The sequence below is a fragment of the Cucurbita pepo genome, chromosome LG09, assembly GCF_002806865.2.
Source record: "Cucurbita pepo subsp. pepo cultivar mu-cu-16 chromosome LG09, ASM280686v2, whole genome shotgun sequence".
Classification (NCBI taxonomy): domain Eukaryota; kingdom Viridiplantae; phylum Streptophyta; class Magnoliopsida; order Cucurbitales; family Cucurbitaceae; genus Cucurbita; species Cucurbita pepo.
The window spans coordinates 9,640,511-9,654,369 of NC_036646.1; the positions used below are offsets into that span (position 1 = coordinate 9,640,511).

Here is a 13,859-nt window from a genome sequence, read left to right on the forward strand (position 1 = left end):
TCTATCACTTCTTCCACTTTTGAGTGAGTTTGATCCGTAATTTAGATTACCGTCACTTGATGAAGCCTAACTCCACCATACATCATAGGATTGATCGTTATTAAAGTCAAATAATCACTCGGGTACAGCGAAAGCAAGCCATAGAAAGGTCTTGTACTCGTTGTTCGTATAATTTTATCCCAAGCCCACTACTAACAGATATTGTCTTTGGCCCGTTATGATATGATAAGGAACCACTACAAGGGGAGTAAGATTCGAATTACCTTTTTGATCGAACATCTCAAGGCAAGAACATTGTTTGAGATTCGAATCACTCCACAAGCAAGATCGATCATGTCTAGCTTGAATGATTCTTGTTGATCAAATATCTCAAGGCAAGAACACTTCATTCAAATTCGAATCACTCCACAAGCAAGATTGATCTTGTCGAGCTTGAATGATTCTACATACAACCTAAACTATAGTGAAGAAACTTAGCCCGGTGCTAAAGAAAAGAAAAGCCTCCTTTTACTATATTTTCCACGAAGGTTTCTTTTACTGTATTTTCTAAGTCCCTTACAAATAAACATACAGAGCTTTGTATAGCAAACTACCATTACCAGAGTTGTAACAGACCTACGTAATGGCCATAATTAACCAGGATGTAATTGTAATTTAAAAGTCTTAAAATATATCAATGAAATACAATAACTCTAAATTACTCTAAATTAATCCACCCAAAATTTATAACATGAAACTTCATTCTTCATCAACGTGACATGAATTGAAATATCTTTTGATAATTTCAACAATATTTTTTTCACATCTTCATTGAAGCATATTGTATGATTGATGTCTCTTGGTTCATATCACATTACATATCGTTGTTACTAATGGTATCCATGTTAGAAATTGGGCGATGTGCCAGCAAGGACGTTGGCCCTCAAAAGGAGTGGATTGTGAGATCTCATATTAGTTGGAGAGAGAAACGAAACCTTCCTTATAAGTGTATGAAAATCTCTTCCTAGCGCTGTGAGATCTCATATTAGCTCGAGATGGGTATAAAACATTCCTTGTAAGTATATGGAAACCTCTACTTAACATATGCGTTTTAAAACCGTAAAGCTAATAGCAATACGTAACTGCCTAATATCTGTTAGCAGTGAACTTGGACCGTTACAAATTTAAATTTGGTCTACCACTTGTAACTCCTCTAGAAAACGAAAACAAAAACGAAAACGACAATGAAAGATGTCGATATACGTACATACCGAGGTGCATGTACATGTATATATATATATATATATTAGAAATTTTATGAATGTGTGTGGAAAAAGAACTGCATGGAGGGAATCCTGCAGGGAATAAGAACAATAGTTTGTCACCATTTGTTCGGCCCCAAACAAGCAGACAAACAAGTCTTTGGCTTTTGCTTTAACAATCTGTGGACCTTCCATAGCCATATTAAAGCCTTCAACTTCAAACTCATACCGCTCATGCTGCCATGTGCCCAAACATAGCAGAGCTAGCCTCACATCTGTACGATTCTAGTGATGCACGTGGACAAATTATTCAATGAGGTCGATACCTATAAATCATTGAGTATTGTAGTTTCTATCTAACGGGGTAAAATTGTCAATGTTAACTTAGTTGTAGCGGTCTCTTCGATAATTTTTCACGTAGCTTGTTAATGGCGGATTCCTTTCTTGAAAAGATTTATCTAGGTCTTGGTCTATGTGTTAGTGTGAGATCTCACGTCGATTGTAGAGAGAAACGAAACATTCTTTATAAGAATGTGGAAACCTCTCTTGGGAGAGAGATCTCACATCGATTGAAAAGGGAAATCAAACATTTCTTATAAGGACATGGAAACATCTCCACACGGGAGAGAGACATTTTAAAACAATGAGGCTGACGGCGGACCAAACCGAACAATATCTATTAGTGGTGGGCTTGAGCTGTTATAAATAGTAATAGAGCCCGTCACCAGGACTAATTGGAGTAGGGCTTGGGCTGTTACAAATGGTAATAGTAATAGAGTCCGTCACCAGGACTAATTGGAGTAGGGATTGGGCTGTTACAAATGATAATAGAGCCCGTCACCCGAACTAATTGGAGTAGGGCTTGGGCTGTTACAAATGGTAATGATAATAGAGCCCGTCACCGGGACTAATTGGAGTAGGATCATAAATTGGAGTAGGGTCATGTTTTAAAATTGTGAGGCTTTCTACTGGACCAAAGTGGACAATTTCTACCGACAATGGACTTGGGTGGTTATAGTTAGTTTTTTTATGGCCTTAATTTTTATCTAGTCATTTTATTAAGTCCAAATTTCACTCATAAAATTGGTCACACACTTAGTTTGTTATTCACGAGCTAGTTAAAGATAGGTTCTAGTCACTTTAGATACCATGTCATTGTAGTGGCATGTGAACCACCGAATAGAGGCTGTCTTCACCCATCGATGGCTTGTGGAATATAAGTGCATCCAAGCACAACACAGTCAAAAGGGTCCGTAATATAATAGAACCGTTAGTGATGTTATCAAGAAAGGATAAGAACTATCACGACCATAAAACATAGAAACACACATACATATATATATATAGGATCGACACAGAAACACACATACATATATATATATAGGATCGACACAGAGTAATTAAAACACAAACACGAGAGTGAAGAGAGGTGAAGGGAGGAAGCATAGCTGCTTAGGACTTCCCTTTGCTGTATACTCTTTCTTATTCTTACATATACTTTTATATATTATTATTATGCATTATAGATACATCCATACAGATGGATGATATGGCGACGGGCGACGGGTGGGTATTGCATTCACGCTGCGGAGGCAACCTTCTTGGCAGCAGGCTCCTTCTGGGCATTGAAATAGGTAGCAGCGATGGGGAGGCCGAGTTCGAGGTGGGTTGCAAAGTGGCGAGTGTTGAAGTTGGCTCGGGTGGCTGGCTGCTCGATCATTCCAATAGGGCCCTTCTGCTTGAACAGCAACAGGATGTAGCGGTGAATTCCGATGGGTGGACAAGGCCCCGTGTATGACAAGATCTCCCTTCCTGCAACATACACCACCACACAACACAACACAACACAACACTATTATATGTTCTATGTTCTGTTGGGTCACATAAACAAGTGGCACAAACCCCACCTACACGTGTTCATCCTCACATTCTTCTTAACACATCAACTCCTCCTCCTACGTGTGGATGAAGTTACTAAAACTAACTAAAGGGTGTGTGTTCTTCGAATCCAAGCTACAACATTAGTGTTTTAGTCCTCCGTTTTTGAGTTCAATAGAGAATACATTTTCTTGGATGATGTTGTTGGAGTTTGTTACTAAATCTCTAAGCTTAAAATGAGGGGGAAAAGAGAGGGATAAAAATAGTGGTTTTGATTTACTTTTAGAGGAAGCATGCGTAATTAATAAGCATCATATTCCTTGACAATGATGGATGTATGCATAAAGTAAGCATGCACACATGGATGCATGTATGTATGTATGTGTGGAAGCTACCCATGCATGCCAACTTAGCTTCTTCCCAAAAAAAACAAAAAACAAAGGGTATGAGCCTTTTTGTTTTTTGGTCCAAGTTGTTGTGCTTGGAAGCTTGTGAATCATGAAAATGTAAGAAATCCATTAGAAATGTTAAATAAAAGGAAGATTTTTGATGTTTTATACCTGAGCTCACATTTCCAGTTCCAGGGATGTCCACAACGATCCTGTTCATGACATGCAACAAACAAGCTATGTAAGCAATCAAGATAGATACGAAGATATAACCGTTTAAGCATGGTAGATTATAAACAAAGCAAAATTAGATATCCATGAGCAAAACTAACCAGTGCACCCACTCTCTCATATAGGGCTCACTCGGGCTCGGAGCATCCGGGTCAACCATCACCTAGAAGCCACAAACATTCCAAATGATGGAATTAAGGATATGCATGCACAAAACACCAAGCATCTGTGGATGCTTAAAAAAGACATTTCAAATTGAGGCTAAAACAAGAAAAGAAGGAGATAAAAGAGAGTGTAAGAGAGAAACCAGAGTGTAAAAGTCGGAGAGATTAAGAGAACTCATAAGGATCCTGGGAGGATCATCGGTAAGAGAAGGCCTAAGGTTGCAGCCATTAGTGACATGCTTGGAGTTGTAGTAGACCGACATGGTAGCCGAGGGCACAAACATGTCGACCACATCGCCGATGACTCGCTCCACCACCAAAGGGTCCACATAGGACGCCATGGAAAAGGACAGAAAAAGGCACGGAAATTGAAAGGGAGCTGAATATGGTGGCGATTAGGGTGATGGGGTTTGAAGTGAAGGGGGGAAGTGGGGTTTATATAGATACAAATTTGGTAATGTCTATGGCTTTGGCGATGGAAATGGTGGTGGGATTTGTGAAGCCATGGGACATGCACAGGCTCACGTAAATAATACAGCTCCAGTATTCTACACGTGTGAGGCTGGCCTCGTGGTAGAACCACCATCCCTTTGTTTTTTCTACCCACGTAAATAATATAGCTCCAGTATTATTTTTTTTTTTATTTTGTAAAGTTGACCCTTAAAAGAGGTAGTGTTGTAACTGATGGAGGACATGCTGGCACGTGGGTAGAAAAAACAAAGNTCATACCCTTTGTTTTTTGTTTTTTTTGGGAAGAAGCTAAGTTGGCATGCATGGGTAGCTTCCACACATACATACATACATGCATCCATGTGTGCATGCTTACTTTATGCATACATCCATCATTGTCAAGGAATATGATGCTTATTAATTACGCATGCTTCCTCTAAAAGTAAATCAAAACCACTATTTTTATCCCTCTCTTTTCCCCCTCATTTTAAGCTTAGAGATTTAGTAACAAACTCCAACAACATCATCCAGGAAAATGTATTCTCGATTGAACTCAAGAACCGAGGACTAAAACACTAATGTTGTAGCTTGGATTCGAAGAACACACACCCTTTAGTTAGTTTTAGTAACTTCATCCACACGTAGGAGGAGGAGTTGATGCGTTAAGAAGAATATGAAGATGAACACGTGTAGGTGGGGTTTGTGCCACTTGTTTATGTGACCCAACAGAACATAGAACATATAATAGTGTTGTGTTGTGTTGTGTTGTGTGGTGGTGTATGTTGCAGGAAGGGAGATCTTGTCATACACGGGGCCTTGTCCACCCATCGGAATTCACCGCTACATCCTGTTGCTGTTCAAGCAGAAGGGCCCTATTGGAATGATCGAGCAGCCAGCCACCCGAGCCAACTTCAACACTCGCCACTTTGCAACCCACCTCGAACTCGGCCTCCCCATCGCTGCTACCTATTTCAATGCCCAGAAGGAGCCTGCTGCCAAGAAGGTTGCCTCCGCAGCGTGAATGCAATACCCACCCGTCGCCCGTCGCCATATCATCCATCTGTATGGATGTATCTATAATGCATAATAATAATATATAAAAGTATGTGTAAGAATAAGAAAGAGTATACAGCGAAGGGAAGTCCTAAGCAGCTATGCTTCTTCCCTTCACCTCTCTTCACTCTCGTGTTTGTGTTTTAATTACTCTGTGTCGATCCTATATATATATGTATGTGTGTTTCTATGTTTTATGGTCGTGATAGTTCTTATCCTTTCTTGATAACATCACTAACGGTTCTATTATATTACGGACTCTTTTGGCTGTGTTGTGTTTGGATGCACTTGTATTCCACAAGCCATCGATAGGTGAAGACAGCCTCTATTCGGTGGTTCACGTGCCACTACAATGACATGATATCTAAAGTGACTAGAACCTGTCTTTAACCCGTTCGTGAGTAACAAGAAGCCACGATAATACAATCTTCGATCCAAAGAGCAACCCAATTCCATTGTTGAAGTACCATGTTGTCACTTTTAGATAGTAGTTTGATTAGAAAGTAGTAGTTCAATGCTCACCCTTTTAAAGGGACTACCTGGTACCCCTAGAATCAACTTCTACAAATGCTATCATACTCGACAAAAGAAGGCAATCGCCGATGGTGCTAAGGCCATCGGGTATTTTTCTTAGTCGTTGCTTGACAACAATGAACGGAGGTGTGACTATACATCGAGATTTACATTTGCATATCCATCTTTCAACTACAAAATTTTTGTTCTTCATTGGCTTTCATATTGAATCTATTTTCATGAATCTTTGGATGAAACGGGATAAACTCTAATCTAAAGTAATATGCGAGCGTATTGAGTACGATATCTCATCTATTTGATGTAGAGTTTGAACAACGTGAATAATACTCTATTGAGTAAGATACCCGACAATTCAATATATTGATGTGATGTCGGGCTCAATGTTTTTCGATGCTCGAGTGAATCCTTAGATTAGAGTGATGTGAGGTGCGNTTTTTTTTTTTTTTTTTTTTTTTTTTTTTTTTTTTTTTTTTTTTAATTTACAATTTTATGTGATTAAATTAAATGTCGATACAATTTAAATTTATAATTTTAAATGTTAACTAAATCGTAAATTATTTTTTAAAAAAAAAAAAAACGGAGAAAACCCATTTCTTCTGTGGAGGCGGCTGAAGAAACTCAAGCTTCTCGCACTTGAGCTTCTGTGAATCTGAAACTTCTAAGCTCAGTTGCTCGCTGTGGTGGCTATGGCGATTAACAACAATAACGGGGATTTCCTAATGCTCGAAGCTCCACCGCAACCGCCGCAACCAGCGTGGCGTGTTTCTGCAGATGCGGAGGTAATCGACGCCTTGGCCTACATCGACGACGACTATGTAGACCCTAGCAGAGGTCGATCGCTAAGTGGAGGAAGAGATGCGGCGTAGCTCCAAGAGACCGGCCGACTTTCTCAAAGACTTGCCTCCTGGTCCCAAGTTCAAATTTGACGTAAGTTAGGTTCCGATTTCCTTTCCCGCCGGAGTTTTCCTCTAGGTTATGCACTTATAGTTCCACCTGATTCGAAAGAACAAATTATTATTGTTTTCACTGGATATATTTGATTGAAAGTTGCTAATGCTGAATTTGGAACTGTTTATAGAAGCCTCATTTGCTGGTTCTGTTTTGAAACATCCTCCATAATGTTTACTCGAAAACAAGGTCGAGAAAATCAAATTAAAAATCAATCAATGAATTAGAATGCCGAATTTTGTTTATCCGGAAGCCACAGAATGACTATACGATCCACAACTTGATCTTCTTTGATTTATTTTACCATTACTTAGGATAATTCTTGCAAATGTTACAAAATAGGATAATGTTGACGATAGTTAGTTTGGACTCAGGATCATCCAATGCTTGCCAGAGAGTATGAACGTGTAAGAGCTGGGAGGCCTCACGTGCCTCTTGATGTTGCAAGATACAAATTGGAGACGCCAGCTCCAAATAAAAAGAATGTATTTCTTGGAAGCAGACACTTCAGAAAGCTCAATGCTTACTACGTCATCAAGTGCTGAGGTGAAGTTTTGATATGTTTTTTATTGTTCTAGGCACTTGAGATTTGTATTTCGAAAATTTTAATTTTATGGAGAACAGTTAGAGTTGGCTGCTTGAACTCATACAGGTCCTGGAATTCCTGCAATACCACGACTTCATGTGTTGGACTACAGTTAGAGTCACCACTGGCCGATATTGTCCTATTTGGACTTTCCCTTCCGGGCTTCCTCTTAACGTATTAAAACGCGTCTGCTAGGGGGAGGTTTCCACACCCGTTAAAGAGTATTTTGTTCTACTCCCCAACCGATGTGGGATCTCACAGTTGGTAATGTTGGGTTTCCACACCGCAACTATATTATTCTCATCTGAATTGAATTGATTCATTGATTCATTGATCAAGGACCTTATTATTGTTAATTGCTTATCTTTGCACATTGGTGAACGCATTGCAATCCTTACTTTTGAGTACATTAGTCAGAAGAAATGAAACATCCAGATGCATTTGCTGCTGTCTATGGCTCTTTCTTTCATTAATGCCTATGTGCTCTTTCTTAGAACTCAAGGACATGGGAGTACAACTTATAAAATAGATCCTGTACAAGTAAGGTCCTGCCTAGGTGCCCTTTAATGTTGCATCCATGCTAGAAACTTTATGTTTGAGGAGGTTATCACTTCACGTTATTTAAGATTGTAAATACCCGAGAAATTTATATTTGGGATCTTCATGATATAATGACAATGAGATTCTGCATGCCCCTGCAACATAAAAGTCGGTGTCTCTCTTTTGGTTAGACATTCCAACTTTCACTTGCTTGTTGTCACATTATCTGAGGCAAGGGCCGTTTCTATCAAAACTAAAAACCATTGCATGACAGGCATTAGCTTTATAGAACACTTGGCCACATTTATATACATGTCATTTCTTAATGTAGTAAGCAAGAAACTACATCTGACCAACTTGACCATATATGATTGTTACTTATATTGTCTTGTTACTGTCAGAATGCAACAATTAGCTCAAGAACAGAATGAGAAGATGGAAAATGTTAACCGCAAAAGAAAATTCCATCAAGTGACTAACATCCCTGTAATTCATATTATTAGTATAAGCTAGAGGTCAATTCTTTGGAATAGTTGGTTGATTTTTTATGCAATGGTCAGCAAAACGCTGCATCTGAGCTTCATGTTTTGTCCACACAATGGAAGGAGCTTTGACAGAAAAATATTGAAATCCAAGTGGCATCCTCTCAAATAGAGGGTCAAATCCAGGATCTAAGGGGAGGCAGCAAAAAAGTAATCTTGCATTTTTCTATTTGATCTCTTTTAGTCACACACGTGTTTGGCATATTTAGAACTGATCTGTGGTTTATGATTTCAGAGGCTTGAATTTGGAAGTCAATGTGGAGAATGGTTCTGTTTCCCTACCAGTGTCATAAGGTATGCTTTGGATGTCATCTCTTGTTTGCCTTTCTATTCCTTATTATGTTCTAAGGATCTATCTCCAGTCTCCAAAATCACGTGTTAACCATATACGTGAATGCACCCGTGTTCGTTTCAATTTTGATTTTCAGTAATCTCATGGTGTAACTCAGAGTTGAGATGAATTCTATTGAACCAGTAAAGTGCTCATGTGTTGCCTTTCCCTTCTCTCCCCATCTCTACCTTTCACCATCATATGAGAAAGCTCAGTTTATAAGGACAGAAAACTCAACCATAAGAATGTGTCTGATTTTTTTTTTTTTTTTTTCTTTTTTGTTAGGATTGCACAACAACGCACACATTCGATCTAGATGAACACAAAGAACAAGAGAGAGAAAATACAAACACTCGATCTAGATGAACACAAAGAACAAAAGAGAAAATACAAGGAGGAATATTGGCAAAAAGTTTATATGGATGACTTCAGGTATGTACAGCAAGAGAGAATACAGAGAATATCAAAAGTACATTTTCAAAGCTTTGCCTAACGGATTATATATATGGTTCAGTTTACTATATATAGTTTTATCATATATAACTTTATACTAAAGTTTTATCGTATGTAACTTTATACTGTATATAACTATTTAAATAGTGAATGGGAGCATCCTAACCATGGTTTTTGCCGCTCAAAACTAGAGACTGCGGACATCTTTTGTTGCTCTTAGCATATGCCTCTATGGAAGATGGTTGGGTTTATGGGAGAAGATTGGTTGCTCGTTTTCGAAATACAGTTGCTTCTGCTAACCACGTTATTGGGTAACTCTCTGGTTTATATATATATATAATGTTTTGTGGATAAATAATTGAACTACCAAAATGTCAATCAAATGGATAATATTTGATGACAATTCAAATTCTTTTGATATAAACTAAGGTACCACAGAGAATTATTTGCTTTGTTCAATAATTGACTCTTGCTTAGATTACATGTTCGAAGTTTAGTTTTGTTTAATAATAGTCTTCATTAAATCTCTAAATTCTTACATATGATTTAAAATTTATATTGAGTAGGTCCCGTCCATAAAAATGTCAATTGAGTAAAGATTGTGTCTAATGGAATTCTCCATTATAATGTTATTTGAATTCTTATGTGATGAAACAAAATATTCAAATTTCAATTTTTTTAAAAAATAAATTATGTTCAAAGACCTATTAAACTCGAACTTTGAAAACTAAAGAATTATTAAAATTAAAGCTAAATTAATATATATATATATATATATATAGTCTCATAATATTAATAAACTTTTAATAATATTTCAAAAATACACTTTAACAACAAAAAATGCATTAATATCCTTGATCTTTTCTTCAAAATTTGAAATATACACTTCCCATTAAAAACATTATATTTATAATTAACATTAATTTTAAAAGTTTTAAAAATAATTTTATAATTTTAAAGGTTTATTAGAGATACTTTAGAAATTCTTTTTGAGTTTTAAACGTACCAATAAAAAATTAAAAATTTTAAAATATGTTTTAAATATTATACAAATTTCAAGGATATTTCAATAATTATTCATAATATAAAGCTGTTCCAAAGCAATTTAGGCTATGTTTATATTAAAATTTCAATTTCCATTAAATTATATATTTTCTAATAACCCTTACTTTATTATATATATAATAATACTAAACATTTAATTAAAATTATATAGAAAATTAGAAATAATTCAAAATACTACTGTCATCATAAACAATATACTTATAGTAGAATCAATTTTTAATCCATATTACAACTAATTTAAATAAACAATAACACAAACTAAGTCATGTATGCCAAAACATTCTACACCTACATTATTAATTTCAAGTTCTTTTTTTACAATTTCCAAGTAAATAAGGATCAAATGAAAATTTCAAAATTAAAGTGCAAAAATTTGCCTACAAATATAATGTTGTTATGTATTATCGTCATATGAATGTATAGGAATTTGTATCCCAAACTATTAACAAAAAAAAACTTGAAAGAAATGAGTGAAAGTTCATCTTCCTCAAATTGCAGCCCTAAAAAGGACGTCCAGAAACATCAAACAGCAACCAAGCAACAACAACATCGTACTCCCAACACTAAAGAACAAATGAACGTCCCACAGATCCCATACCATTCTAATGAAAACAGATCATGAAAAACAGCCCTTCGCTACCTGCAAAGATCAACCCTTCAATCCAAAACAAAAGTTAAGCAAAGATCTATCAAAATCAATGGAGAAAATCAAGGCATGAAAAGGTTAGCTGAGAATGAATATGAACAAACAAAAGCTAATATTGATGATTAGAGAGAATATGTAGAGCTCCCTTCAATCCAAACAAGGGTGTAACCAAACAGGCGATGAAGCTCCTGAGATATGCAAGCCACAGGCCTATAAGCAGCTCAATCAAATAGGGGCTGTGGGATCCATAGTTCAGCAGCTCAATCACCCTGCCATAACCCTCTATTGGACTTCAAGGAGCTCTGCCTTTAACCCTAATTACTACCATAAAAAGATCAGATCTTTACACCAGACTCTCCATATTTCAAAAATCTAAGAACAACCCAGATAAGAAATCCAAAATCCCAATAAGATCAAGTGGATTCAGCTGCATATGAGAAAGAACCGAACTTGGTCACGAACTTCATAAGAAAATAACGACCCGTTTATGCAAATAAGCTCCATGTATCAAAAATCTAAAAAGAACCCATTAAAGAAAACCAAAAACCCAGTTAAGATCAAATGGATTTAGCTTAGCATGAGGAAAAAATCGAACTTGGTCAAGAAACTCATAAGAAAAAAATGACCCATTTAAGCAAATAAGCTCCATGTTTCAAAAAAGTAAGAAGAACCCATGAAAGAACCCCAAAAACCCAGTTGAGATCATATGGATTTAGCTTGATATGAGAAAGAGCCGAAGGTGGTCAAAGACCATGGAAGGAAAAAGATAACCCGTTTGAGCCCTAGAGCTCCATGGGAGGTGATAGAAGAGAAGAGATAGGAGAAGAGGCATGGAGAAAAAGGGTTGAAGTTGAAAGGAAAGGGAAAGGGCATTAAAATTATATAGAGGAAATGAGGAATAGAGAAGGGATAAAAAAATAGTGGAAATGGTGTTGTGGGGTTAGGCAAAAGCTAGCTTGTTTTCTTGCTCCTACCACGGAAATATCTCGGGATGCTCCTTCTTAAGATTCCCCATTACTTCTATTTTTCTTTCTTTCTTTTCCCTCTTTTTACATTTTTTTTAATTTTCACGTCAACGGTCCGGTTTCATCTAATGAACTATGTTTCGATCAATAACTATTTAGAATCGTTCTTCTAGATTTGGTATCGCATTCGTAGCATACGCATTAAGACAGTACTTTACTTTTAGATGTTCTGTTAGTCACTGTGCCTCAATGAACTCTCGAGAGAATAATAAGAGAATCTCATCTATCGAAGATGATATAATAATAGTGTTCACTTTAGGGTAAGCTCGTGGAATAAAATGGATGAGAGGGATGATGATACGGGAGGTGAAAATTAATATGGAGGAAAAGAAATGGAAGTTGAGGTAGCCCTCTATAATTTGAGTAGTGTCTTCTCAACTGTGCAATGGCAACTCGATAATTAATGGAATCATTAAAGCATGTACATATTATCAATTGTCCTAAGGGTAGGTTTTAATTGTTGAATTCATTGTTATAACTAGGCAAAAACTCAAAATTAGGGTTTCCAAAGGGTTTTTTTTTTCTAGTTACTTTAAAATTGGGTAGGTTCATACTCGTTCATACAATTGAAGAGTAATTTTACGGGTTGATATATGTAATTCAACGGTGAAATTGTATTTCGAGTGGAATAGGTAATCTGCAGAGAAAAAGAACTCGATTTAGTTATAAATGGTTCAGATTTGACTCTATTGTTGGAAGCTCGAAATTTGAATACGAGCGCATACTCGTGCCTTTCTCTATCGTGGGACATAAGCAATAAACGAGCTATGCATCTATTTTAGTTTGGACAATTCATCAACAAAGAATGTCGAATGGAGGTCTAAGTGAGTTGGATGAAGAGAACGGACTCCGTCCTCAACCTTCCCCAAGTCAACCTCAAACCCACACATCGTGATCAGTTATTTATGCTTACCAACACTGTTTAAAGAACTCACTAACATAAAATATTATCATATCGAACGATTTACAAATATAAAAGTAAATCATTTTAGCATATCCCACGTGCCGTGATCAATTATCTATAGTTATCAACACTATTTAATACACTTGATAACAACATATTTTTATATCAATCAACTTACAAGCACGATAGTCGATCGTACATAATTTTAGCATAACAAACCTACGTATCGTGATCAATTATTAATAGTTATCAAACATTATTTAAAACGCTTAGCTTACCAGACTGTTTAAATCAAACGAAACAACCAAATTTAATGTCTGTAACATGAAAAAAAACACCGCTAGAAACCTTAATAAATGCAAAAATTGAGAGATACGGTGGAAGAGATTGGACATTGTAGGCCAAATAATGGGTCACTGTGCTTCTTTCCTCGTTAGCAAACAAAGCTCGTGTACTTGTTCATCACCATGCTTTCTCTAAGTACAAAATTCCCACTTTTTAAGTCCCAACATCACATGCTCAATGCACCTCTTTCTTTCTTCTTTGCCCTCCCACAACATTCACCCAAGGACATTCTTATTAAATACATCTAAACCATAAATAAACATACCCGAGATCAATCCAATCGAATGCACGTTTAAGCTTACGACTCTTCTATCTAATTCAAAAGATACGGGTCGTTGATTCTTATTCATAGAGGAACAATAATGGAAGCTCGCAGGCACGTGACATTCGGGTAAATGAAGATAAATAAATGGTTCATGACCATGTCTGACTTAGAATGATCCTGAGTATAAGATAATCAGGTGCACCTTCTTTTTTCGAGAAATTTTCAAGAAAATACGTGAGTGATAAAAGACGTACTAAAAGATTTTGTGT

The 13,859-nt window shown here is 36.6% G+C and overlaps 1 protein-coding gene and 1 long non-coding RNA gene across 7 annotated transcripts; one reads left to right on the top strand and one right to left on the bottom strand.

Moving 5' to 3' along the window:
- Nucleotides 1-2,592: 2,592 nt before the first annotated feature.
- On the bottom strand, nucleotides 2,593-4,331 carry LOC111801966 (protein MOTHER of FT and TFL1-like). Its single transcript, XM_023686216.1, has 4 exons — nucleotides 4,047-4,331; nucleotides 3,841-3,902; nucleotides 3,680-3,720; nucleotides 2,593-3,053 (listed from the first exon to the last, which is right to left on the bottom strand). Exons 1-4 carry the CDS (start codon nucleotides 4,242-4,244, stop codon nucleotides 2,821-2,823), a joined length of 534 nt encoding a protein of 177 aa, XP_023541984.1. The 5' UTR covers nucleotides 4,245-4,331; the 3' UTR covers nucleotides 2,593-2,820.
- Nucleotides 4,332-6,516: 2,185 nt separating this feature from the next.
- LOC111802717 lies at nucleotides 6,517-9,799 on the top strand. 6 transcript variants are annotated; one of them, XR_002816291.1, is made up of 5 exons: nucleotides 6,517-6,867; nucleotides 7,263-8,706; nucleotides 8,792-8,850; nucleotides 9,320-9,356; nucleotides 9,532-9,799. It is a non-coding gene; the product is annotated as an uncharacterized LOC111802717 (long non-coding RNA). The 6 variants fall into 6 exon arrangements; XR_002816290.1 differs by lacking the exons at nucleotides 9,320-9,356; nucleotides 9,532-9,799 and adding an exon at nucleotides 9,173-9,213 and having other exon boundaries at nucleotides 7,263-7,434; nucleotides 7,513-8,706; XR_002816288.1 differs by lacking the exons at nucleotides 9,320-9,356; nucleotides 9,532-9,799 and adding an exon at nucleotides 9,173-9,213 and having other exon boundaries at nucleotides 7,263-7,434; nucleotides 7,541-8,706.
- The last annotated feature ends 4,060 nt before the right edge of the window (nucleotides 9,800-13,859 follow it).